This window comes from Trichomycterus rosablanca, chromosome 4, assembly GCF_030014385.1.
Source record: "Trichomycterus rosablanca isolate fTriRos1 chromosome 4, fTriRos1.hap1, whole genome shotgun sequence".
Taxonomy (NCBI): domain Eukaryota; kingdom Metazoa; phylum Chordata; class Actinopteri; order Siluriformes; family Trichomycteridae; genus Trichomycterus; species Trichomycterus rosablanca.
The window spans coordinates 32,451,331-32,479,274 of NC_085991.1; the positions used below are offsets into that span (position 1 = coordinate 32,451,331).

General features: G+C 40.4%; 1 protein-coding gene across 1 annotated transcript in view; it reads right to left on the reverse strand.

The window, feature by feature from the left end:
* Positions 1-27,944, reverse strand: part of exoc6b (exocyst complex component 6B) — a 174,948-nt gene that overhangs the window by 125,523 nt on the left and 21,481 nt on the right. Inside the window, exons 2-6 of the mRNA XM_062993202.1 lie at positions 19,340-19,505; positions 18,542-18,589; positions 18,373-18,463; positions 14,628-14,673; positions 11,231-11,435 (exon numbers count right to left, since the gene is read on the reverse strand). Coding sequence (XP_062849272.1) covers positions 11,231-11,435; positions 14,628-14,673; positions 18,373-18,463; positions 18,542-18,589; positions 19,340-19,505 — 556 coding nt within the window. The remainder of the gene's footprint in view (positions 1-11,230; positions 11,436-14,627; positions 14,674-18,372; positions 18,464-18,541; positions 18,590-19,339; positions 19,506-27,944) is intronic.

The window sequence follows — 27,944 nt, forward strand, 5'->3', positions numbered from 1 at the left end:
TTTCACTGCTGCTGCAAAATGAGATTTCCGGGACCTATATAAGCACCTGCAAAAGATGGTGGGGGATGGGGGGCATCCTCCTCATCAGAGGCTGCAATTGCAGCAGCAATGGGGAATCCCTTCAGTCCACCTTCAGTCCACCCAGTCATCTGATAGCAGAGCTGAGATTCAAATTCGAGATCTTAGCAGATGTGAAGGCAAACAGCAGAGCTGACATTCGACTCGAGATCTCAGCAATGGTAGACTACCATGGTAGATTGTTGCACCATCCTGGCACCTTCCCTAGAAGAGCTTTCAATACAATCTGTTGATGTGTAATTCAGACATTTATTTATTTATTTTATTAGGATTTTAACATCATGTTTTACACACTTTGGTTACATCTATGACAGGACAGGTAGTTACTGGTTACACAAGGTTCATCAGTTCAAGTTTTAACGTCAAACAGTCATGGACAATTTTGTATTTCCAGTTCACCTCACTTGCATGTCTTTGGACTGTGGGAGGAAACCGGAGCTCCCGGAGGAAACCCACGCAGACCTGGGGAGAGCATGCAAACTCCACACAGAAAGGACCTTCTTGCTTGGAGGAGACAGTGCTACCCACCAAGCCACCGTACCGCCCTGTAATTCATACACTTATTAAAATCTTACCTAATCTGACCAGATATGCATTGTGAGTATTATGAAATGTCATAATAAACCTATCTAGTGTCCATCCATGCTGTTCTGGTACTTAAATGTTAAAGCAATCTTACTTATTTCAGTCTAACTGATTTCAATCAAAACACTGCCACCACACTACTGGGAAATGCAGCTGTACTTCTCAACTCTCTTGTAATGAACTCTCTTGTCATTTCCTTCTTCAGACACACTTGCATCTCAGCATGTCTGCGAGAAATCTCACAATGGATGTCAGCTCACCATCTAAAACTTAATCCCAGCAAGACAGAGCTGCTACTTATTCCTGGAGATCAATTTCCAACCCAGGACCTAGTCATCTCTCTGGATGACTCCCAGATCAGACCATCTGATAATGTAAGAAGCCTTGGTGTTGTCCTGGATAACCAGCTGACCTTCTCTCTGTGTGTAGCCAACATGACAAGATCGTGCTGGTTCCTCCTCTACAACATCAGGAAGATCTGACCATTTCTCTCCATGGAAGCCACTCAGATTCTTGTGCAGTCACTTGTAATCTCACAGCTAGACTACTGCAACTCCCTCCTGGCAGGTGCTCATATGTCCACTATTAAACCCTTGCAGCTCATTCAAAATGCAGCTGCTCATCTGGTTTTTAACCAACCTAAACACTGCCACATCACCCCACTGCTGCGTTCTCTTCACTGGCTTCCTGTAGCTGCCCGCATTCAGTTTAAAACACTGATGCTCGCCTACAAAGCCAAAAATGGACCAGCCCCAAGCTACCTTCGTGGTCTAATCAAACCCCGCTCTGTACCACGCAACCTCCGAGCCACTAGTCTCGCCCGACTTGATCCTCCACTTAGGACTCGAGGAAGACAAGCATAAAGGCTTTTCTTTGTACTTGCACCCAAGTGGTGGAACGAACTTCCCTTGTCTGTCCGAACATCTGAGTCTCTTGCTGTATTTAAAAAATGATTACAAACCTTCACCTCTTTACTAAGCACTTAAGCTGACATGTACTTACTTACTAACGCTCTTATTCGTTTATTTTTCATTTAAAAAAAATAAAAAAAAAAACTTTAAGAACTTTGGTTCTAACAGGTTTTAGCAGATGTGTGTTCTTGGACTGGTGTTTACTTAAACTAGGGTAATGAAATGTTTACTATGGAAGCACTTCTGTAAGTCGCTCTGGATAAGAGCGTCTGCTAAATGCCGAAAATGTAAATGTAAATGAATACAGCTTTGTTTCAGAAATCATAGGAATATGTGTCAAATGTAAATACACTATTACAGTATAATATTATGCAGATTGAGAAACTGTATCTGCCTAAAAATGCATAGATCTAGTCACAGCAGCAAAGTAGATGCTCCACCTACACCCATTCACACCTCTTTATAGGCCAATCACTGAAGAGGTGTGTTTGAGACGAACTTTTCCAAGCGGCCTTAACTTTGTTTACCCAAATGTACATGCAACAACTTAAAAGAAAATGTCAGACATCAGGAGAAGGGGAATACAAAGAGGGGAGATCCCAAACTACTTAAAAGTACTAGTGAATCAATTCAGCTACATCAAGCATTGAAATCACAGAAACATTCCATCTGGTTAGAACAATTTTAAATAAAATCTTAAGACAACAGAGCATTGTATAACCAGACCAGTGTGTGTGGAGTAGACATTTGGAGAATTTGAGGACTTATGTAAGCTGAAGCAACATTTGAACTTGATTTACCTTGCGCTTGGGTTACTTATGAAGAACAATGCCACTCTGCATATGTCAGCAAAGCTTGAGTTACAAACCAAACCTTGCACACTTGCACTCGAGCACAAAATGACAAACCATACAAGTCTCAAAGACATGCAGAAATAACACATTTCAGCAGGAGGAATGTGTGCCTTTGGCAAGCTGAAGCTGGACAGCCACTTCGTCACTAGATTACCAAAGTTTAAACCATGGTTAAACCCAGTGCCAACATTCCACTTCTGCAGGAGAGATCAGTGCATAGCGCAGAAAAGAATAATCTGCATGAAACTCTGCTGCCACCTAGAGGACAGCATAAAAATGCCAAAAGCCTGTGGGCATTTCTAACCTAGAACACTGAGTACTCACCATTCAAGGCCAGTGCAAAAAAATAAACAAATCCCGACATGAAAAATGTGTTGGCAGAAAAAAAATGAAGCTTGCACATTTTTTTCACAGTAGTCTGAACAAAATCAGAGTCTCTAGGCCCAAAACCTAATATTAATAGAGCTCACGCTTAATGAAAGCAAGAAATGTAAAAGAACAACCAATGAACTAAATACAAAAACCACCACACTGAATGGGCATCTAGGAAAAGCATTTATTCAAGCTGACAAACTGTGGTGAAAGCAAAAAAAGAGCCCAGACAGCTCAGCATTTGGACTATAATCAGAAGGTTGTGGGTTCGAATCTTGGCATTGCCTTGAGCAAGGATCTCAACCCCCTCGGCTCCAGGAATATGAAGGAAAAAATATCACTGTACTGTATATGTACACCGATCAGGCATAACATTAAAACCACCTCCTTGTTTCTACACTCACTGTCCATTTTATCAGCTCCACTTACCATATAGAAGCACTTTGTAGTTCTACAATTACTGACTGTAGTCCATCTGTTACTCTGCATGCTTTGTTAGTCTCCTTTCATGCTGTTCTTCAATGGTCAGGACTCTCCCAGGACCACTACAGAGTAGGTATTATTTGGGTGGTGGATCATTCTCAGCACTGCAGTGACACTGACATGGTGGTGGTGTGTTAGTGTGTGTTGTGCTGGTATGAGTGGATCAGACACAGCAGCACTGCTGGAGTTTTTAAACACCTCACTGTCACTGCTGGACTGAGAATAGTCCACCAACCAAAAATATTCAGCCAACAGCACCTTGTGGGCAGCGTCCTGTGACCACTGATGAAGTCATGGACGATTTTGTATCTCCAGTTCACCTCACTTGCATGTCAAACTCCACAAAGAAAGGATCCAGACCACTCCACCTAGGAATCGAAACCAGGACCTTCTTGCTGTGAGGCGACAGTGCTACGCACCGAGCCAGCGTGACTACTCGGTTAGGGTGGGGAAAAACACCTTGCAATCAGGAACTGGAGACGACTAAATTGGGAGAAATGTAAACATATAAGGCATACAAAATAAATAATAACAATAATACTATTAAGTATTTGTGCAACGTCTGCACACAAGACATTTCAGAGAAGAATAGTAAGATAAAAGAAATAAAGCTGAATTATTGGACAAAGAGTTGCATATGATCCCCAAAACAGCATGCTCACACTTTGGCATACCCCTGGAAGTATATGTACCACAATTTGGTAAACAGGGTGTACAGAGCTTGATCTAGATCCAGTCCTTATCTCTGATAGCAGAGGAGCAGCTAAAGCCACGGGCTCAGTATTCAGGCTAAACAAGAATTATGGCAGCTCAGCAAAGAATCTGGATCAGATGGAAGAGAACTGAGGATGATGAGATGGACAGAATTCAGTTTACCACCTTCTGAACAGAAAGTGGATGCTTCAGCACAATATAAATATAAGCAGATATAAATGTCTGAGTATGTCTCTTAAAATGCTAGATTAATATTGGGTTCCATTGAGTGGGACGTTACTGAACTATACAGTATTTGTTCTCTACCTAGATGAACACTGTCCAGTTTCTGAGGCATCTCTAAAGTACAGTACCTTGTTATGACCTTATCCTTAGTGCAGCTTGGTGTGTATTCCTCTCGATTTCTGTGACTATTCCGTTCATTAGACCAAAGTTTTGACACACATGCCAAGCCGAGAAGGTTGAGCCACACAAAAAGTCGAGGCTCAAGGCAAGAATACACCATGAAAAGGGCATTGATCCATCACAGGGCAACATTAATTCACACCTAAGAGCCAATATTTAGTAGGCAACACAGAAAAAAAACCTACCTACTTGGAACACACTGAAATGGACTTGAAAACAAAACTCCTTACAGTGTCAGGACTAAACCCAGGTCTACAGGACCTTGAAGTATTATGCTATGTAGTTTGAACATTTTAAATCTGCAATCACATGTAAGTCCACAAACATTACTGAACTTGCCTACTGATGTTGGATGGGTTAGATTAGGGTTTTAAGCGACCCACATTTTGTCCATGATTTTTACCGCTACCCAGGCAACACAAACAATTCATCAAAACAAAATATACTTGGCGCTCAGGTGGTGCAGCGGGATATTCTGCTAGCACACCAGCACCGAGTTTCCGAACTCCTCGGTTCGAGGCTCGGTGTTGCCACCGGTCGGCTGAGCGCCATCTGGCAGGCATAATTATCAGTGCCTGCAGCAGATACTAATTGGCCACCGTATCTGCAGGGTGGGGACCGGACTATGTGTGGGTGGGTGGTTCTTCATACGCTGTGTAAGGACCCTGATTGGCGGAAGAGACTGTCTCGCCTGTGCAGAAAGCAGGGGCAAGAAGAGGAGGGCTGTACACGTGTCGGAAGAGGCGTGTACAGCGACGTGCTCTCCTCGGATGCAATCTAGTATCTCTCAGCAGCGGAAGACAAAATTGAGTGTGCTAAATCAGGAGGAAGAAGAAAAAAAAACTTAATAAAAATGGTGGTAATCTGGTCCCACTGTGGTTTACAAGTTTATTTCGTGTTTATGTTTTAATTTGTTTATTTAATTATTATTATTATTTTCTGCAACACATTTTTTGGCTCGTGACCCTGGGTTTGGAAAAACCCCAAGTTAGAGCACTATGTTGCTTGCGGCATTAATATTTTCCTTTACTAAAATTAAGCCATGAAACAGTCCTAGACTGTTATCCATTCCTCAGCAAGTGTCACGGTATTTTTTCCAGGCCTTTGCCAAACCCAGAGTCATCTCTCACTCAACAGAAAAGGTGTTTATACTGCTTTACAGACATTGGAACCATGCCTTCAATCACTCCAGGAGATCTGGGGCTTGTGTGCAGCTCTCTACCAATCCATGTTGGCGTTGCTTCCAGAAGCAGTTGCAACCAGGTATAGAGCATTTTTGGTATTCCTGTTCTTTGAGCGTGTTGCGTTGGCATCTGAGCCGATGTTGCTCCTGGATGTTTCAACATTACAAACCACAACATTTGCAGTTGGCGGTCTAGTAAAGATGAAAAAGCTTATAAAAATGTCTTGTTGGAAGAGTGTTCTTCTATGAGGGTGCCAATCTAATGACTGAGCTCTTTAGCATTCTAACAATGTTAGTCTATTAAACATGTATGCATGCTTTTGCAGCAGGTATGGCCAAATCGGACCACAACTTAGTTCCGCTTGCTCATCTCGCCCAGAGGTCACTAAAAGGTTAGCTCAGACTCGGAAAAGGTGTCTAATTAAAAACACCTAGATCAATCAATACCATTACAGTGTTTCATTATTTATCTGGCTCATAGCCTGTCCCATCACTAACGGTGTGAATGTAAGGCAAATATGAAATAAAGGAAAACATACTTGGAGCAAGTAATAATCTTTTACGATAGCACAGACAAGTGAAGCCAGATTCCCAAAGTTCATGCAAAGGCAAAACCCAGCCTTTAGCAGGAAATCAAATCTGTACAGGGAATGCTTCTCAGTGCCTATCCTTTCTAATCTCTTCTGTCTACTTTCCACTCTCTCATTCAGTTCTTCCATGCTTTGCAGCTGTGATCCCGCGATGCTCGGCGAGAACAGGACCAGGGCCGCAGAAGACGAAGCATGACGAGCAAGTGTCAGATGTAATGAGATGCAGGACTTTTCCACATAAAAATAAGCACAAAAAAGATTTGCGACATACATCTGACATACAGCGCTGATACTGTAGATTTTAAGAAAGGTGGTAGTATTTATTAATTTATTTATTAGGATGTGTCATGTTTTTACACACTTTGGTTATATTCATGACAGAACAGGTAGGTATTGGTTACACAAGATTCATCAGTCCACAAGTTTAATGTCAAACACAGTCATGGACAATTTTGGATCTCCAATTCACCTCACTTGCATGTCTTTGGACTGTGGGAGGAAACCGGAGCTCCCAGAGGAAACCCACAGACACAGTGAGAGCATGCAAACTCCACACAGAAAGGACCTGGACCACTCAACCTGGGTATAGAACCCAGGACATTCTTGATTTGAGGTGACAGTGTTCAGGTCAAACAAGAATTACGGCAGCTCAGCAAAGAATCTGGATCAAATGGGACCACAGATGGAAGAGAACTGAGGATGCCGAGATGGACAGAATTCAGTTTACCACCTTCTGAACAGAGAGTGGATGCTTCAGCACACTGTAAATATAAGCAGATATAAACGTCTGAGTACGTCTCTTAAAATGCTAGATTAATATTGGGCTCCATTGAGTGGGACGTTACTAAGATAGATAGTGTTTGTTCTCTACCTAGATGAACACTGTCTCATTTCTGAGGCATCCCTGAAGTACAACACCTGGTTATGACCTTATCCTTAGAGCAGCTTGGTGTGTATTCCTCTCGATGATGACTATTTTGTTCATAAGACCAAAGTTTTGACACACTTGCCAAGCCGAGTAGGTTAAGCCACCTAGGTAGGTTAACCCAGGACATTCTTGCGTTGAGGAGACAGCGCTACTCACCGAGCAACCATGCCGTCCCACAAACGTTTGGAAAAAAAAAAAAATCTAAATAATAGGAAAGGTAATGTAAAACAGTGGTAAAGAGATGTTAGTGATTAACAGGTTTGTCAGTAGAAAAAGAATTCATTGTTCATTTAATGATATCAGTTAAAAATGTAATTTTAATTCATTTCCGACACCTGCTGCTCAATTCCAACTGAGAGCAAAGACACAGCCTACAGAATAAGAGTGCCATTTGAAGCACACCCGGTCAACCCTTAAATAATAAAAACAATAGTGGTTAATAGCTTGCTTCTACCCACTGTAAAGCCTGACGCATACTACTTCACACTTACTGATTTGTGTATGTGTGTACGCGTATGCATGTGCGTGTTCAACTCTCCGGTAAAATCTTCTTGGCGCCTGCTGTGCCGCATTGTTTGTTTATTGGGAGCAGTAACAATTATATAATCAGGCAGCCTGGTAGTGATTAGGACAGAAGAGAAGAAAAAAAAAAACAAGAGGGGAAAAAGAGGACAAGAACACAGAGACAATGCTAGAACAAGAGAAAAGAACAAGAAAAGAGAAACAGGTTGAGAAAGAAGCAACTCTTAAAGGCTTGGGAAAGACTACTGATGCCTAGTCAGCATCAGCAAATTGTTCCTCATCTTGGACTAATAATCAGTCAAACAAAGCAGGACTTTCTGGCATTCCTCTCAAAAGCCTGTACAATTTTTCTCGTATGTGTTCCCTTGTTCTTCTCTTTAACTCTTTAGTTAGTCTCTGAAGTAGGGTCCTTGTTGACAATCCCACATTCCCATTTGCTCGTACACACACACAGAGCGATGCTGTGAGCAAATGCAACCCAAAACAAGCTTTAATTCACAACAGCCTGGCTGCTCCCTATTGCCAAAGGCCTAGAACAGATGAACTGAGATAAAGAGTGGAAAAGTCTGATAAAAGCACACTAAATGAATTACATACACAGTAGCCCTGCTTCTTTCACCTCCTAGACCCAGGCTCAACCCTTACAGGCTTGCTTTTGAGTTATTTTTAATAAAGCACATTCATTCATTTAAAAGGAATGTAGCTACTTGTCACAGACACATTTGGAGAAAACGATTTATCCCGCAAACAGAAGACAGAAAGTTAATTTAGAAAATATTCACACTCCTTGTCTTTTTGTGCACGCTTTATCGTGTTGCATATTTGATTTTGACTGGACAAGATTGCCATTCAAACAAAATGAGACATTAGGAGACTTGCCTCGAAACCTCACCGAGCTGTCGTCACCGCTTATGCCTAGTTCACACTACACGATTTTTGCCCTGATTTTCGCTCTGCGACTGGTCGGCGATAGGTTTGCCGGCTCGGGAGCAACTCGGTGTTCGCTCGGCGATCGAAACTCGGATCTCAATTGCTATGTGTGAACTACTCAACAACTCGATCCGAGCGGTCGGCGACCGAAGAGAGATTTCTAGCTTGTCAAATATCTGGATCTGAGTCTAACAACTGGCAATGAGTACGCAAGATACGGTGTGAGGGGAAACGCAGGGGAGGAGTTGTAAAAAGGTGGGACAGGGGCCTAATATAGTTTATTTCAGAATACATCAGCACACACACGTTTTACAGTATTTCTGATCGTTCTCTACAAAACATAACACCAACATTGCAATGCAAAAAAAATTTATTAACTCACTTTAGAACAATCCATGCTGTTCGCGTAGCCAAATTCACTCAGATTAATTTATTTTTCCTACTTGCTTTAACGCTCCACATCAGCACACAAACTTTGATCGCTCGCTACTTGTTGACGTGCACTTTTGGACGTGGTATCATTAAACCTTTCGTCACTTCTCGTGTTTGTTTTCGTGACAAAACGTAGTTTGGGAGACCAGAGAAGCTCGCCTGCGATTCCAGTTGGTGATGGATGGTGTAGTGTAACACCCTATCGCCGATCAGTCATGTAGTGTGAAAGCCACACCCACTTGAAAGACTCCCGATTCCAAGAGATCCAGTTGTGTAGTGTGAACTGTACAGCGACCTGACGACTTGGAAAGTCGTGTAGTGTGAACTTGGCATAAGGAAGCATCGAATGCTCCCTCGTTATTCAGTCAGATTATCACTTAGAATTAAGGCCCCTCAGCAGGCAGCATTTTAAGGCATTTAGACAGCCTTCTTCTGGGAAGCGCGTGTAGGATGATGTAAAAAGCTGTCTATGTAGAGAGCTCACTTGGTTTTCAGACAGACCCAGTGTTTGCTGTTTTGCCCTAAATTCAGTTTTCATCTCATCAGACCATCAGTCATTTAGTCATGTCCTTTAGAACTTCAAATAGTAAGACGCTGTTATGTGCCTCTTATGAAACAGTGGCATCTTTTGACGTAAAGGTCTGGTTTATGTTGTCAGTCCAACATGTTCTCCCTTCTCTGCACAGGACTTATCAAGCTCTTTTAGAGTGACTATTGGGTTCCTTCTTACCTCCCTGACCAAAGTCTGGTTGTGCCAAGCTTCTTCTATTTCAAAATGATTGCCTATTTTTAATTGTTCTAGGGTATGTGGTCCATTAAACAGTCAATGCTTTAGAGATTGTTTCACATTCTTGCTCTAATCTATAAAACAGTTGAAATTTGGAGAAAGAAAGTATTCTACATTTATAGGACAACAAGGAATTACACTGAATACACTGTACAATATCACTGTTGCCAAAACTGTGTAAAAAGTTATTAGCACATTTAAAGCAATGACTAGACAGAAGCAGCTGGAAATCAGACACACTGTGAGGGTTCTTTGGGCATAAAGTTTTTCTGTGGGTCATTTAAGTCTCATCAGGTCTAGAGTCTGACTTGGATGCTCCCAAAATTCTGTTCATTTTTAGCACTTGTTATGTTATTTATTTGTTTTATTTATTAGGATTTCAACGTCATGTTTTAAACTTTACATGAATGACAGAACAGGTCAATTTAATGTCAAACACATGAACAATTTTGTATCATACATGTGTTTGGCTTGTGGGAGAAAATCTAAGCTACCGGAGGAAACCCACACAGACACAGGGAGAACATGTACACTCCACACAGAAAGCCACTGTACTACCCCAGGACTTAGACGTAAAGTAATTCTACTACTGTTTCAGATATTTAAAGATAAAGGCTCTTACCAGGTTTTGGTGCAATCCTATTACTTAAACTATGACTTAACTACATAACTCTTTCACACATTCAGTTTTTTAGTTACTAAGTCATTTTCCATATCATAACAATGTTCCTGTAAAAAGGTTTGAGGTGACACCCTAACTTTGATGGTAATGTCTAAAATGAGTGAAATTTATCAATTTGTCAAGCATTGCTTTGTTCAACTAGCTACACTGAACTGGCTGAATTATAAATGATGTCGTTGTTTTCCTTTAGTAATATAAATTCTTCAGAATTTTTTTTACGCCACCGAATGTGTCAGTATCATGAGCTTTTATCAAGCCATGTTTCAATCACACGAAATAAAGTAAAGGGTGTCCCAAAATTCACGCAAGAAGTAATTTTGATAGAGAACACAGGTTTTTAATAAAAAAAATTTAATTTTTAATTGATTCATAAAGTATACAGTATAGGGTTATGTATGGAATAGCATATCGGGTAAATGGCCTCCACGGCTTTGCTGGCACATACGCACTCTTTTGTCGAAATTTTCCATGACCGTTTTGCATAAATGTGGCTGAATTTCATTGATACAGCGCTCAATTTCCTCCTTCAAGGCGTGGGTGGTCGTGGGCTTGATGGCATAAACCTTAGACTTCAAAAAAACCCAAAGAAAAAAGTCCAACGGCGTTAAATCGCATGATCTTTACCGCACAAATGGCGCCAAATTCAAATCTTGCGTGAATTTTGGGACACCCTATATTAATAAACCAGTAATTAATAGGGAAAAAAAGAATTGCAGCAATTATATTACTACAAAATTCCATGTGTACAGCACTCACACACGCACACACACACACCTGTTTTATAGCCGTCTCTCCGATCTTGTCCGAGTGCTTGCGTATGCTCTCCAGAAAATCTTTAAGGTCAGACATGGAGACGTCCCTGATGTGCGTGCGAAGGACCGGAATGTTCTCTGCCATGATGGCACAGAAACGGTACTGTCCTGCCTTCGGCAAGCAGCTCTGCTCCAACTGCTCCAATGTGCATAAGGCCGGGTAGTATCTGAAAACACACACACACACACACGTGAGAGGCCTACAATGAACTGAAAATGCAATCCATGTTTTCCCTGTATTTAGCATGACATTAATACCACAATGGTTCATGACGTTTTGGCAGAATCAGCTGTTTAACTCAGAAAAATATTATTATTTGATCAGAACCAGGGAGGTCTATTACACTTGCCTACCACCCCTGAGATCCAGGTTCAAATCTAAGAAGAGCTATTAGCCAGTCAGATGTCTACACAGACATAATTGTCTGTGTCTGAAACGGCTGTAGCCCTGCAATGAATGCCATACAGTGTTGTGCCATATTTGATCCACTTGTTGATGGCCGTCTTCACTGAGTTCCATGGTATATGTAATGTCTTAATAAATGTATTGTACTGTTCACCTGACTGATACCTTTCAACAATGAGACGGCTTTGATGCTTTATAAGCTCTTTGCATGGCTTTTGCTATAAGATGCAACTAAGTATTAGTTATTTTATTAGGAGTTTAACGTCATGTTTTAAACACTTTGGTTACATTCATGACAGGGACAGGTAATTACTGGTTACAAGATTCATCATTTCAAGTTTAAAGTCAATTACAGTCGAGTCACCTCACTTGCATGTCTTTGGACTGTGGGAGGAAGCCGGAGCTACCCACGCAGACAGGGGGAGAACGTGCAAACTCCACACAAAAAGGACCCTGACCACTCCACCTGGGAATCGAACCCAGGACATTCTTGCTGTGAGGCGACAGTGCTACACACTGACCCGATGCAACTAATTAAATGTCAGAAAAAATCCTATTAGAACAGCTGAACTTTGAAATCTGATGACAGGTACTGAATACTATATAACATAAGTATGAATGTGATTGGTTAATTCTGAACACAACCATCTTTATTTATAAGAAGGTGTGCACACCTTTTTCAATTGAACTGCACACATTATAGGTCACATTAAGGTGAAAAAGAATCTGAAATGATTTATGGTCTGAACATCACAAAACATCACAAAAAACCTGGCATTTTAACCAGAGTGAACAGACTTTTATATCCACTGTATGTGAGAAAACAAATCAGTGCTTGAACGTAATATTTTAGTGTGAGGACATTCCAACAAACAACATAAAAGAAGAAATTGTACATAAATCAACAACCGACCCACAGAGCATTTTAGAAGTCATGCAGACGCACATTAGACAACCTTACACAACAATGCACAGCCGTTTCTGGCCGACCTCTGCACCGATCTCAGGGCTAATGGCAAAACCAAAACACAGAAATGAGAAATAAAATAAAACCAGACATGAGATTTATAGTCATGAGTTTCTCATCCTCAGGTCCCAAAAAGGACAAGAGCGAGTAGGGGAACGACGTCGTTAACACCCAACGACTCATTTTAAACCACTGCCAAATCTATTTGACAAACACACAAATCTCACCTCATCCACTCATCTCACAAATGCTTGTAATATTCCTCCAGAACTCTAGATTGGCATACACTTTTAATTTGAGCGAACACTTGCCCTAGAGTAACTCCCCATCTGTTTTTATTTCAGAGACACAAACGCCCTGGCATCAATCCAGTTCATGCCTGTTTGAATGAAAAGTAATCTATGGCAGCCCAGAGTTTGAGGATAGCACCAGAACTGGATCTTTGCTTTGTTTAGTTTGGATCTTCACTTATGTCCATGCCTCCACAGCACCCTAATTATGTTTCTATTTCACCTGTCCTTAATCCTTCTTGCTGTTGCTTATTTCTAGAATGCTTAGATGCATCGTCTTTCTAGCGCTCTTTTACTGCGTTACTGCCTCTAGTCCATCTTTAAAGTCTGACATTTTGTTGGGCATATTCTTTTTAATTGAACAATGCGCTACCATTCTACCAGGATCTTCAAAAAGTTTCCGCACTTTTATTTTTTGATTGGAAATGGTGAGGGAAGGAGGAGTAGTAATTGTTCGTGTCCGAGAGACTGAGAGCTTATAGATTTAGCGCCATCTGATTTCCACCTTTTTGGACCGCTCAAAGAAGCTTTAAGGGAAGGAAGATTTTCATGTGATGATAATGTGAAAGCAGCGGTGCATCAGTGGCTACGCACTCAACCAAAAACATTTTTTGCTGATGGCATTAAAAAGTTGGTACGATGCTGGGGAAAATGCATCGGAAGGTGACTATGTAGAAAAGTTTATAAATAGAGTTTTTTAAAGTGCGTAAACTTTTTGAAGAACCCTCGTATTATATCCTAATGCAGCTTTAAAATGATTACTCCATTTACTGAAGATAAAGATTTATTGAAAATCTATATCAACCATGTGAAAAGTAATTGCCCTCCGAAATCAAATAAATGGTTGTGCCACCCTTAGCAGTAACAATCAAACGTTTGCGCAGACTTGTGATGAATCTTGTACATCACTGTACACTGGCCCACTCTTCTTGTCAAATCCTCTGCAAAATTAATTTAATTTTGCTACACTGAAGAGTTTTTGAGCATCAATCGCCAATTTAAGATTAAAGCATATTAATGGGATTCAAGTTAGTACTTTGTCCTAGTCTAAAACCTTTTCAGCTAATCAGAGGTAGACCTGCTTGTATGCTTGGAGTCATTATCCTGCTGCATAACCCAACTGCGCTAAAGATTTAAGTCACAAAATACTGGGTGAACATTCTCCTTCAGGATATTCTAATAGAGAGCAGAGTTCATGGTTCCAGTACTAAGAAAAAGTCGTCCAGGTCTGGCAGAAGCAATGCAGACCAGAACATCATACCAGGAGCCAACACATGGTGGTGGCAGTGTGATGTTCTTATGGTGGAATGCAGTGTTAGCTTTATGACAAAAACAACACAACCCAGGTCTGCCACCTCTGACTCATGATTAAGGAAAAAAAATATTTTTAGGGCACTGTATAAACATGAAAATTATGAAGGGTTGCAGCCAGGCTGGCAGCACAGCTAAGCCCGATGTAACTCAAAGTATTTAGTAATAATAGTATCAACCAGAACCAATATAATCTAGTGGGAATGATACATACATGGTGTTTTTGTCATTTGAAATGAACATATAAACAAGTATTTTTAAAACCCGTACACAGTGTACTCTACAACATAGCCCGTATAGTGTAATCTGTGCTGCCACCTAGTGCTGACCAGTCAAACATATAGCATATGAATAGATTGATACAAAGTGGGTCTGAAAATCTTACCTTTTAGCCCTCATCTGCTCCTGTAGTCTGCTGTACATTTCAAGCACTGAAAGTGTAAAGAGCACAACATTAACTATTAATAATCAATAATAAGTATGTTTATTAGTATAATAAGAGTAGTATATCTTTGTCAAAGTATGTTAATCATCGCACTTTAATAATATCAATAACATATTTCCCTTTAATGGGACAGTGGTAGCATAGTGGGTGGAACTTTGGGGTATCAATTGGAAAATTGTTGGTTTGAATTCAGCCTCTGCTATGCAGCCACTGTTGGGCCCTTGAGCAAGGCCCCTAACCCTGTCTACTCCAGAGATGCCGTACAATGGCTAGCCCTGCGCTTTGACTCCAACTTCCTAACAAGCTAGGATACACATGCTGGGATTTTTAACCATACTGCTATTTAAAGAGTTGAAAGAGGAGAGAATGCTTCACTCTAATGGATTTTAGGACACATTGGCACATTTTGTTAACTACAACAACCATCATGTTAAGAGTTAGAGTTCATTTCAGAAAGTACATGTCATAAACATTCTACATTTTTCGAAATTTTGTGCCACCATATTATTTTACACACTTTATTTTACTTATAGTTACAGATTAAAAAAATAGTTATGATTTCTCACTGGTTTTGGTTATACAGTCGCATCTTATTTATTTAAAAAACACTTCATTCTTATCATTGTTGCAACAGGAACAAAATAACCCCAGTAACACTGACCACACAGTAAAGGAACCTACTCATCACAGGGTTTTGTTTTATTGAGTCCCAGGGGCATTTGAGAGCTGATGATTCCCCTGTTGTAATGTTTTTGGGAGGTGGGCATGGGGAAAACATGTTCAACTTCTCAGTCATTAATGAGTGACAAGAATTAAACTCAGGTCCCCTATGCAGCATCCACTGCTGCAAATCTCCAATGCCAAAGTACGGGTGATATAAAGGGACAAAATTATTGTGAATTAAACTGAAAAAGCCTGGTGGTGCAGTAAGCAGTATGAACACCACATACCACACAGGATCATGGGTCCTAGGGAACCGAGTTCTATTTTTGTCACCCTTCAGTGTCAAGCATGTTTTTCTCATGTACTTTCATTTCAATCATTTTACCTAAAAACACAGAAGTGAATTGGCTCCGAATCGCTTCTAGGTTGTAGGTTAGTTAGTGTTTAGTTTTTAATGCCATGTCTGCACCTGGGCAGGAAGGGTTGTGATGTCTTTTTTATACACCGTTCTGTTTTATTTAGTGAAGTATATATGTGTTATATATATATATATATATATATACAGTGTATCACAAAAGTGAGTACACCCCTCACATTTCTGCAGATATTTAAGTATATCTTTTCATGGGACAACACTGACAAAATGACACTTTGACACAATGAAAAGTAGTCTGTGTGCAGCTTATATAACAGTGTAAATTTATTCTTCCCTCAAAATAACTCAATATACAGCCATTAATGTCTAAACCACCGGCAACAAAAGTGAGTACACCCCTTAGTGAAAGTTCCTGAAGTGTCAATATTTTGTGTGGCCACCATTATTTCCCAGAACTGCCTTAACTCTCCTGGGCATGGAGTTTACCAGAGCTTCACAGGTTGCCACTGGAATGCTTTTCCACTCCTCCATGACGACATCACGGAGCTGGCGGATATTCGAGACTTTGCGCTCCTCCACCTTCCGCTTGAGGATGCCCCAAAGATGTTCTATTGGGTTTAGGTCTGGAGACATGCTTGGCCAGTCCATCACCTTTACCCTCAGCCTCTTCAATAAAGCAGTGGTCGTCTTAGAGGTGTGTTTGGGGTCATTATCATGCTGGAACACTGCCCTGCGACCCAGTTTCCGGAGGGAGGGGATCATGCTCTGCTTCAGTATTTCACAGTACATATTGGAGTTCATGTGTCCCTCAATGAAATGTAACTTCCCAACACCTGCTGCACTCATGCAGCCCCAGACCATGGCATTCCCACCACCATGCTTGACTGTAGGCATGACACACTTATCTTTGTACTCCTCACCTGATTGCCGCCACACATGCTTGAGACCATTTGAACCAAACAAATTAATCTTGGTCTCATCAGACCATAGGACATGGTTCCAGTAATCCATGTCCTTTGTTGAAATGTCTTCAGCAAACTGTTTGCGGGCTTTCTTGTGTAGAGACTTCAGAAGAGGCTTCCTTCTGGGGTGACAGCCATGCAGACAAATTTGATGTAGTGTGCGGCGTATGGTCTGAGCACTGACAGGCTGACCCCCCACCTTTTCAATCTCTGCAGCAATGCTGACAGCACTCCTGCGCCTATCTTTCAAAGACAGCAGTTGGATGTGACGCTGAGCACGTGCACTCAGCTTCTTTGGACGACCAACGCGAGGTCTGTTCTGAGTGGACCCTGCTCTTTTAAAACGCTGGATGATCTTGGCCACTGTGCTGCAGCTCAGTTTCAGGGTGTTGGCAATCTTCTTGTAGCCTTGGCCATCTTCATGTAGCGCAACAATTCTTCTTTTAAGATCCTCAGAGAGTTCTTTGCCATGAGGTGCCATGTTGGAACTTTCAGTGACCAGTATGAGAGAGTGTGAGAGCTGTATTACTAAATTGAACACACCTGCTCCCTATGCACACCTGAGACCTAGTAACACTAACAAATCACATGACATTTTGGAGGGAAAATGACAAGCAGTGCTCAATTTGGACATTTAGGGGTGTAGTCTCTTAGGGGTGTACTCACTTTTGTTGCCGGTGGTTTAGACATTAATGGCTGTATATTGAGTTATTTTGAGGAAAGAATAAATTTACACTGTTATATAAGCTGCACACAGACTACTTTTCATTGTGTCAAAGTGTCATTTTGTCAGTGTTGTCCCATGAAAAGATATACTTAAATATCTGCAGAAATGTAAGGGGTGTACTCACTTTTGTGATACACTGTATATATATATATATATATATATATATATATATGTTGTCTATGTATGTCCATTATATGTAATGCTTTAGTTTTATTGTTGAAATTAATGTTAGGAGTGTTCCTGTTGAATAGTTCCTTCATGGTCTTCGCTGTTAGGGTCTGTCGTCTCTGGCGGTCATAAACGATATATAGGGCAGCCTCACCTTTTATCAGATACTTGTGTGTTGTTCTGGTGTGTCCAATACAGAATCTTGAGTACACTGCCTAATCCCAGCGGTTAAAGGTAGGTCTGCATTGTTTGTCCAGTAATGGGATTGGCTTCATGTAGTCAATTATTAAGGTGTGTGTTCTATTAATTTTCCATTTGTCCTTGCAATATGAGTTTAATATAGGTTTGATGTCCATTGGTGAGATCTGGTACTTTGCCCTAGATTGTAGGAAATCTGTGAAGGGGAATGTTTTTCTGTCCAGGGTGTAGTACTGCTTCATGGCCACTAATTTTAGGTGGCACTGAACCACTGCAACCCTGACATATAAACAGTCTAAGGAATCAATGGCTAAATTATGGTAAACACACAATTGTTTTTATAAGTTGTTGATAAAAGACAATTTTATCATGTTATTTTATCCAATTATCTTGGATATTAGTAACGAATACACAACTTGCCATGTAAATCATTACATACAAAATTTAGCCTCATAGTTTTGAGTTAGAATCAAACTTTATTTTTCTGGTGAAATATAAATGTTCCTTGAACTAAGTTAGGGGTTCTTACTATGCATTATGCATCAGTACACGCTATAAACACTGAATAACACTAGGCTTTCAGAATCATACCTGGCAGACAGTGAGTGAGTTTGTCGATAGTGGTGGCGATGTTCCTCTGCTGCAAACGGCAACTTCTTAATTCATCCATTGATGTCAGGAGCTACAAGAAAGCAAATCAAGTTCTTATAAATACATGAAGAACAGCTGCTAGAAGGTTAATGTCAAGATGATGTCATACCTTCTTGCCATCGGTCTGTAGTTTACGATTGGTTTCAGTCACCTGACTCTAAAATGAACCAAACAAAACAAGAGACTGAAAGTCAACAATACTAGTGCTTATTCCTCTTAAAAACATTGAAACAGAAGAGGATTTTACACAACGTTTTGCACAATTTTGGTTGTTTTTTTTATAACTAGGCGCATCACGTCTCACTAGTGAGGTGCCAGGTGTAGCGCCACATCTGCAAGAATTTAAAAGAGGACCCCAGGGTGAAGGATGCTTAACCAAGGTAGAACATTTTTTAAAAGTAGATACAAAAGAGACAGAACAGAAATGAAAACTGCTTGTCACAATAACACAAGCTGGTCAGAGAGCCTACAACAAATTATGCCAGACTGATCCTAAGGGAAATTAAAGAAATTAATGAAATTAAATAGACTAGGTCTATGTCCTAACCCTGCAATAGTCTGTTCATCACTACCAACAAGTGCTCATCAACAAGTCACATTTTAACTGTGGGCATATCTCAACTGGTTGTTCATTAAGTGCACTAGATATGTACAATGACATTACACAAAGGACAGTGCAGCTGGTAGAGTGAATCCCACATAGCATAACGTAATAATATTTAAACATTTGAATGTTGTTAATGTTTACAGTCATGAAAGAAACACACCAGAGCAGTGTTTTTGTGTTCAATGCATCATTATCAATCTCTATCCACTTCATTTATAAATCAGCATCTCAGAATCTTGAATCTTATCTAAACACTTTGTGCAATTCAGTAAAATTCCTCCAAGGGCTTGGTTGGCTAACCTTGAGTTTCTGGGCCTCTCCACGAACTTTAAGCAGCTCTGTGATGGAGTCCACGAAGCCCTGGAAGTGATGGTTGCACATCTTCTCGATCTCACGATCGTGATTGCGAATGCGCCCCTCCAGTTTCTGCATGAAGAGCCCATGTTCTTGTCCATCGTACACCGATCTGTGAGGAAAAAGAGTTGGGAAATTTAGATTGTGTTGGTGATTTAAAAATGAAAGTTTCAACTAGTGCTGAAAAGGAAATGATTGTCCGAGGTTGAAGCTTTGTGATGGACTGGCATCCTGTCCAAGGTGTGTTGATGAATTGTGCCCAGTGATACTGGAGAAGCTAGAGCCACCATCACCCTGACCAGGAATAAGTGGTCACAAAACATGAAAATGAATAAATGAATAATGATTATATTTACATTACTAGTACAGCAAATACAAACTTATAGCTATAGTTTTAAAATTAGACATTTCTTCTAATGCTGAGTAATCAAGTTTGTCACATATAACCAGTATTATAATTTCGGTGTTGTGACAAATCTGTATAACAACTTTAATCAACTCATTACATGAAGCTCATTTTGGTAATACAGATGTTTAAATGTTAGCCTTTTTCCATATGCACACACCATTTTCTACCACTAGATGGCAGACGTGCACTTTTGATTGAATTTAAGCGCCACTGCAAGGTCTGTAGTCTATTATAAGGCAGTCATGGCGGATCCAATCACTGCCACGTGATAAACCTACACACCCTCTCTACACTAAGATTTTGGTTTGCTCGGGTGGCGATGCGCTAGCCCATCTCCGTCATCCGTCCGGACACCTACACAGACACCACGGATGTGTGTGTAGAGCAGTGTTTCTCAACCTTTTTTCAGTCACGGCACCCTTTAAAAGTATTCAAAATCTCAAGTCACCCCAGTCTAAAATGTATTAAAAAACTTACATCCCTCGGACTGCTAACACACAAAAACACTACAGGGAGAGACGTACTGTGGTTGCATTGCATTAAGTTTCAGAAAAATCCTCTCTTGTGCAGAGATGAGCCTGTGTTTGTTTCTGCTTTAAAACATATGCGCCATGAACCAATCAGATTTAACATCATTAAACAAGTTTATAGTTTATTTCTCAATTATTTGTCATTATACCACTAGCACTGCTCATTGTCTGCATGGTTTCTCTGTAGCTCGGTTACGGCTCTCAAACTCAAAAGAAGCTTTATTGGCATGACAAATAAGGACATTCATATTTGCCAAAGCAAGTTAGAGAGAAATAATAAAAAAAACAATAAAAAAAGAACAAATATATACAAAACAGTTACATGTGCAAAAATATTAAATAGAATAAAATATTAATAAAAACAGTGCAAAATAATAATAAAAATTATAATATTTACATTAATGAGGTAATGACCTCTCTCTCTGTGTGTGTGTGTGTGTGTGTGTGTGTGTGTGTGTGTGTGTCGCTTGCTCTCTCCGCGATACTGAAAGTGATTTGAATTTCGATAATAAACAGCTTTTATTATGTCTATATAACTATGATTAATTCCCTCTACTGATGGAAGCGGAATGGTTGAATTACAGCCGATAAGAACTGCACAGAAATATAAAAATATATTTTAACGGCTCCCAGAGGCGCGACTCGGTTCCTTTTGTTCATTTTAAAGAGCCGTTCAATAGAATCGGATCGTTCGCGAACGACTCATCACTATAGGCAACGCACGCAACCCGCGTTGACGTTGTAGCATGGGGAAAGGGGCGTGTGAGACAAGTTTTGATGTTTGAGGCGGCTAATGGTCTACATTTTCATCATAAGTTGACTTTTTTGTATTTTAAATTGATTTCATTTTCAATATCGGTAACGTCAGAATATTTTTGACGGCACCCCTGACGGAGCCAGACAGCACCCCAGTGTGCCGCGGCACCCCGGTTGAGAAAGGCTGGTGTAGAGGAAGGAATGGTTAAGAAGGGGTTCATCACCGCTGCTGGAAGTGAGTGGCTGTCTGGGCATGGTACCGCACCCTGTGAAACGCCCACCTCTGGCAGGTGATGTTTCAGTGCTGTCCTTCAGTTCCTAACAAAAGTGATCTAAGGAAGGACAACTGGCGACAGGGTCATGGGTGCCTACGGCTAGCCTGTTCGGTCTGATCCTGCAGAAGAGCTACTGTAGCATAAACTGCTGAAAAGGTTAATGCTGGCTATGATAGAAAGGTGTCAGAATGCCCACACTGACCATTATCCACCAACAAAAGCACCTACAAGAGGCAACCGAGCATCAGAACGGGAACATGGGGTAATGGAAGAAGGTGGCCTGGTCTGATGAATCAAGTTTCTTTTGCATTATGTGGACGGCTGGGTGAGAAATGGCACCAGGATGCCTTATGGGAAAAAGGCAAGCTGGCAGAGGCAGAGTAATGCTTTTGGCAATATTTTGCTGGGCAACCTTGGGTCCAGGGATTAACGTGGATGTTACTTTGACACGTACCACCCAACTAAACACTGCTGGAGGCCAAGTACACCACTTCATGACAAATCAAATCAAATCAAGGTTTGTCACATACAGAGTCATACACAGTACAACTGGCAGTGAAATGCTTTAGTGACTGCTCAGCCACAGTAATTACAAAAACTACAAATAGTCAAAATATATATTATACAAAAAAATATAGAAATGTTCTTAAATGTAAAGCGTAGAAAAAAATTTGAAAAATTACCAATATAATTTAAAAAGATACAAGCCGAGGTTAAACCCGATAAAAAAAAACGCGAAATAAATAAAAATAAGTAGAAAGTGGTCGGAGCAGTCGTGACGGCAGCCGACCTCACCGGCGCCATCGATGTTGACTTGGTGTTGGTGGGATGTGCTGGAAAAACAAGTCCAATCCACGAAGGTCCTACTTGAATCTATTAAGCCTAAAAGATCTGTTGATTCAGAGGTCTTGTGGAGTCCATGCCTTGACTGGCATAATGGCGACATGTTCAAATTTAGGTTCATGTTAATTTAATGTTATGGCTAATGAGTGTAAACAGTGTAGTGAAAGAACATTCTAAAAAGGTCAGTACAGTGGATAATAAACACATCCTCTATGTTTGTAGGTTCTGCTTCCAGCCCCATCAACATCAATATTGACAAAAATGACCTAAGAGAGTAAAAACCACTAAAACTCTGTGTCCCCTTTGTAGCTTGTTAGCTCTTTTGACTGACAGGATGAAATGTAGGACATCATGAACGCAATAAAAATCCACCTGTGTAAGGACATGATTCCTCTATAGAGTCGAGAAATAAAGTTATAGGGCAATAATTAAAACACTGGATTCAAGGTATGTCTAACCAGATCAAAAATACTTCAAATTGCAGTTAAAACGTTTTACCAATAACACTAAAGCAAGCTAGAAGCAGAGATATGTATAGTTACTTATTCACTCTACAACAGATCTGTATGTTATACAATAAAGTCATACCTCAGTATAACGGTGAACGGTGAATCAGTGGTGACTGAGTTTGCAAACTTTTATTTGTTTGTTTGTTTGTTTATTAGGATTTTAACGTCATGTTTTACACTCTTTGGTTACATCCACAACTGAAACGGTAGTTACTCAAGATTCATCAAACCCAGGGTCTTCTTGCTGTGAGGCGACAGTACTACCCACTTAGCCACCGTCCTCTTTTATTTGTTAAAGGGAGATTGGGCGGTCCGGGTCCTTTCTGTGTGGAGTTTGCATGATCTCCCCGTGTCTGCGTTGGTTTACTCCGGGTGCTCCGCTTTCCTCCCACAGTCCAAAGACATGCAAGTGAGGTAAACTGAAGATACTAAATAGTCCAGGACTGTGTTCTGTATAACCTTGTGAACTGATGAACCTTGTTTAATGAGTACCTACTGTTCCTGTCATGAATGTAACCAAAAGTGTAAAACATGACGTTAAAATCCTAATAAACAAACAAACAAATTGATTGTATAACACTTAAATATTAAAATGTAATTTTTGGCATCCAATTTCTGTTTTCACTACGTTGCAGTTTTCAAAATAAAGATTGTTTACATTCTGTTGCATATTGATATTGAATTTGTAAGACCAAGCAAACCTTATAGTACTCAAAAACCTATATTTTATATATAAAACTATAATGTATGTACTCTTGAAATCGGAATAAGCCACAGACCTAAATAAATTCCCAGTCATGCAAAAAAAGTGACAAACCGTGAAAGCATCAGAAATCTAAAAAATACTGTGATACAAATTTTTGGCCATACTGCCCAGCCCTACACTGAAGTAAAGAGTAAGAAACTGTTTGGGATCAAACTGAAGCGTGAAAGCAAACAAGAACATGGTCAAAAAGCTGTGCAAACCAAATGTCATTCTGCGTTTTATGGCTAAAAGAGAGTGCTAACTTGACAAAAAATTAAAAACACATTTTTAAATACATTTGAACAAACTAATAGCTCAGGAAATTCAGTGACAACTAATTCTGATTTTGTAGATGAGTTGCTCACTTTGTATAATGTATGTGCTTACAATCTTACAAAAAAAAAGGAGAGGAACAGTGCTACACTAGTTAAGTTCCTAGGTAACATTTTAACTTGGACAAAAAAAAAATCACAAGTATGTATAGAAATGCATTTTTATTCATATGATGTTGATTTGTAAATCAGTTGCTTCCTTTAGTACTGGTTTTTGAAGTAAATGGTCATTTCAGTTTTAGAATGACCCAGCATGCGGCTGTGGTGGGAATTTCCTTTTTTAAAGTTCCCTGCAGAGGGTTTCATCTTTTTAGAATGGGTCAGGCATTGTATTGAAAAGCTATTTCAACACTGGAATTGAGCTGAGACATCAATAGAAGATGTGAGGCGTTGAACCAAGTCAAACTTTCAGAAGCACAGTTTCAGTTCCTACAAGTTCAGCCTTAAGGGACAAATAAAAACACAAATATAGCACTCTTACTAGCTTTGCAAGAAGTGGCATTGAATAAAATTGGATTAAAAAAAGACTAAAGTTATGTACCATTTCACCTGAGTACACCCTTCCTCTACAGGAAATGCCCTTTCCAAGCAGCAGTCTTGACGTAACCTAGGATTTCCTTCACAAACAGACACAGCCTACAAGACCTGGCTGAATCCTTCATTGGCTCAAGTACAAAGTTTACAGCAGAAACTGCAGAGTCTCCATTGCTTCTTCTTTACAGCAAACATCAACATAATTAGGCACTCAGGTCGAAGAACAGTGAATTACACTAACCCACTACTGCTGGCATCCAAGGTTCGAATCCTCAACTGTGCTGTCAACCGGTTGGGTATCTACATACAGACATAATTAGCTATGTATGGAGGGGAAATAGCCAAGGTCCCGCAACAGATTGCCACCGTGTCTAGGAGTTGTAAATGTATAGCACTCAGTTATTCCAAGGAGGCCGGTCCTGACAACTTTAACTAAGATAAAGTGGTGCTAAAACATGAAAATAAAATAGAATAACGATAACTATATAAACAAGTCAGCCATAACTTTAAAACAACCTGCCTAATATTGAGAATGTCACCCTCATGCCAACACCCCAGTAGACCTGCTGTTATTGATACACTCTGATCCAGTCCTCTAGCCATCACGATTTGGACTGTCAAAGTCACTCAGTTCTTTACGTCTGCTCAATTTTCCTGCTGAACTCTCCGAGTGGGGACAGTGCAGTGGGCAACTCTGATACCCTTGGTTTTAGAGTGGGATGTCTAACAAGTTCATGGTTGTGCATGTACAGTGTATCACAAAAGTGAGTACACCCCTCACATTTCTGCAAATATTTCATTATATCTTTTCATGGGACAACACTATAGAAATAAAACTTGGATATAACTTAGAGTAGTCAGTGTACAACTTGTATAGCAGTGTAGATTTACTGTCTTCTGAAAAAAACTCAACACACAGCCATTAATGTCTAAATGGCTGGCAACGTAAGTGAGTACACCCCACAGTGAACATGTCCAAATTGTGCCCAAAGTGTCAATATTTTGTGTGACCACCATTATTATCCAGCACTGCCTTAACCCTCCTGGGCATGGAATTCACCAGAGCTGCACAGGTTGCTACTGGAATCCTCTTCCACTCCTCCATGATGACATCACGGAGCTGGTGGATGTTAGACACCTTGAACTCCTCCACCTTCCACTTGAGGATGCGCCACAGGTGCTCAATTGGGTTTAGTCCATCACCTTTACCTTCAGCTTCCTCAGCAAGGCAGTTGTCATCTTGGAGGTTGTGTTTGGGGTCGTTATCCTGTTGGAAAACTGCCATGAGGCCCAGTTTTCGAAGTGAGGGGATCATGCTCTGTTTCAGAATGTCACAGTACATGTTGGAATTCATGTTTCCCTCAATGAACTGCAGCTCCCCAGTGCCAGCAACACTCATGCAGCCCAAGACCATGATGCTACCACCACCATGCTTGACTGTAGGCAAGATACAGTTGTCTTGGTACTTCTCACCAGGGCGCCGCCACACATGCTGGACACCATCTGAGCCAAACAAGTTTATCTCGGTCTCGTCAGACCACAGGGCATTCCAGTAATCCATGTTCTTGGACTGCTTGTCTTCAGCAAACTGTTTGCGGGCTTTCTTGTGCGTCAGCTTCCTTCTGGGATGACGACCATGCAGACCGAGTTGATGCAGTGTGCGGCGTATGGTCTGAGCACTGACAGGCTGACCTCCCACGTCTTCAACCTCTGCAGCAATGCTGGCAGCACTCATGTGTCTATTTTTTAAAGCCAACCTCTGGATATGACGCCGAACACGTGGACTCAACTTCTTTGGTCGACCCTGGCGAAGCCTGTTCCGAGTGGAACCTGTCCTGGAAAACCGCTGTATGACCTTGGCCACCATGCTGTAGCTCAGTTTCAGGGTGTTAGCAATCTTCTTATAGCCCAGGCCATCTTTGTGGAGAGCAACAATTCTATTTCTCACATCCTCAGAGAGTTCTTTGCCATGAGGTGCCATGTTGAATATCCAGTGGCCAGTATAAGAGAATTGTACCCAAAACACCAAATTTAACAGCCCTGCTCCTCATTCACACCTGGGACCTTGACACATGACACCAGGGAGGGACAACGACACATTTGGGCACAATTTGGACATGTTCACTGTGGGGTGTACTCACTTATGTTGCCAGCTATTTAGACATTAATGGCTGTGTGTTGAGTTATTTTCAGAAGACAGTAAATCTACACTGCTATACAAGCTGTACACTGACTACTCTAAGTTATATCCAAGTTTCATGTCTATAGTGTTGTCCCATGAAAAGATATAATGAAATATTTGCAGAAATGTGAGGGGTGTACTCACTTTTGTGATACACTGTACTTAAAGAGTAAACCATCACTAAATGTAGCCTATTTGTTGTACACTTCTACACCCTTTAACTGAGTACTGGAACGGGCCATTAAATGACCAATGAATGTACATACAAGGTAAGGCAAGATAAAGTGGTTGCTGATTATCAGCCTGCTTGTTTTTAACACAGTCATTATTCACTAAAGAAAATAAATGCTGCCAATGGTGAAGATAACTGGCCTACCCCAGTGTCCTAATGTTCAATCAGACAGTGGCTAAAGTAGACCGAGTGTCCAGTCTAGCACACACTTAAAAATGTGTTAAGAAACAATAACAGTTTTTGTTAAAATGCCCAATTTAATAAGTAGTGATGATTGAGATGGCAGTGTCCAATAAAAAAGCAAGCTGTCTAAATTAGGGATGTCCCAATCACGTTTTTTCGTTCCCGATCCCGATCTTTAATTTTGATTCCGATCCAATACCGATTCTCAAACCGATACTTGTATTTTCTAGATATTGTCTAGATAAGAACTAGATAATACTGTTTACACAGTGCACACTTCAAGTACATTACAGTTATTCAAATTAATCCAGTGTACATGTTTAACAACTGAATAGCTCTGCAGTGCTGTAGGAAAAAAATTGACTGCATCCAAGCTATTGCTTAATGTTCTTTTACAAAATAAAAGTAAACAAACCTAGTGCAGCATTGTAGTAAAAATGAAGTGAGATAATTACAGTTTCACTTTGAACTTTATATTCAAAGAACATAATTCTGTTTAATGCAGTGATACACTAAAAATGAACAAAAATCTCCACTCACAAGTGGTGTAGCAGCTTAACTTGAATATAAAAAAACAAATAAGTTACTTAACAGCATTACAGTAAAACCTGAATACCAAAATAAAATGGAAAGTCACTCTTTTGTTATGAAGGAAAGCCAGTTCTTAAAGTGCTTGTATTGTGACAATGGTTTGATGGACGGGTCTACGCAAAGTGAGTGTGTTTTGACCCTTTGGGGCTTCCATAGCGCATGGGATAGCGTGCTTGGCTCTGGCTGTCCGCTATTCGGAACAGAAGAAGTTAATAAAGTGTTTTGCTCCCGACAATTTGTGAATATACCGTTACCGTTATGTATTTTATTTCTTTATTAAGCGAGTGCATCACTACGACGCTCGGTTACATAACTAAGCCAATCAGAGTGCTTGATACTGAGATGTCGTTCAGTCTTGTAACACGTAAACTAGTAAAAGCTGTATGTTATGGTCCTGAAGTTTTCATACTCGGATTAAAAGTTATTGTTT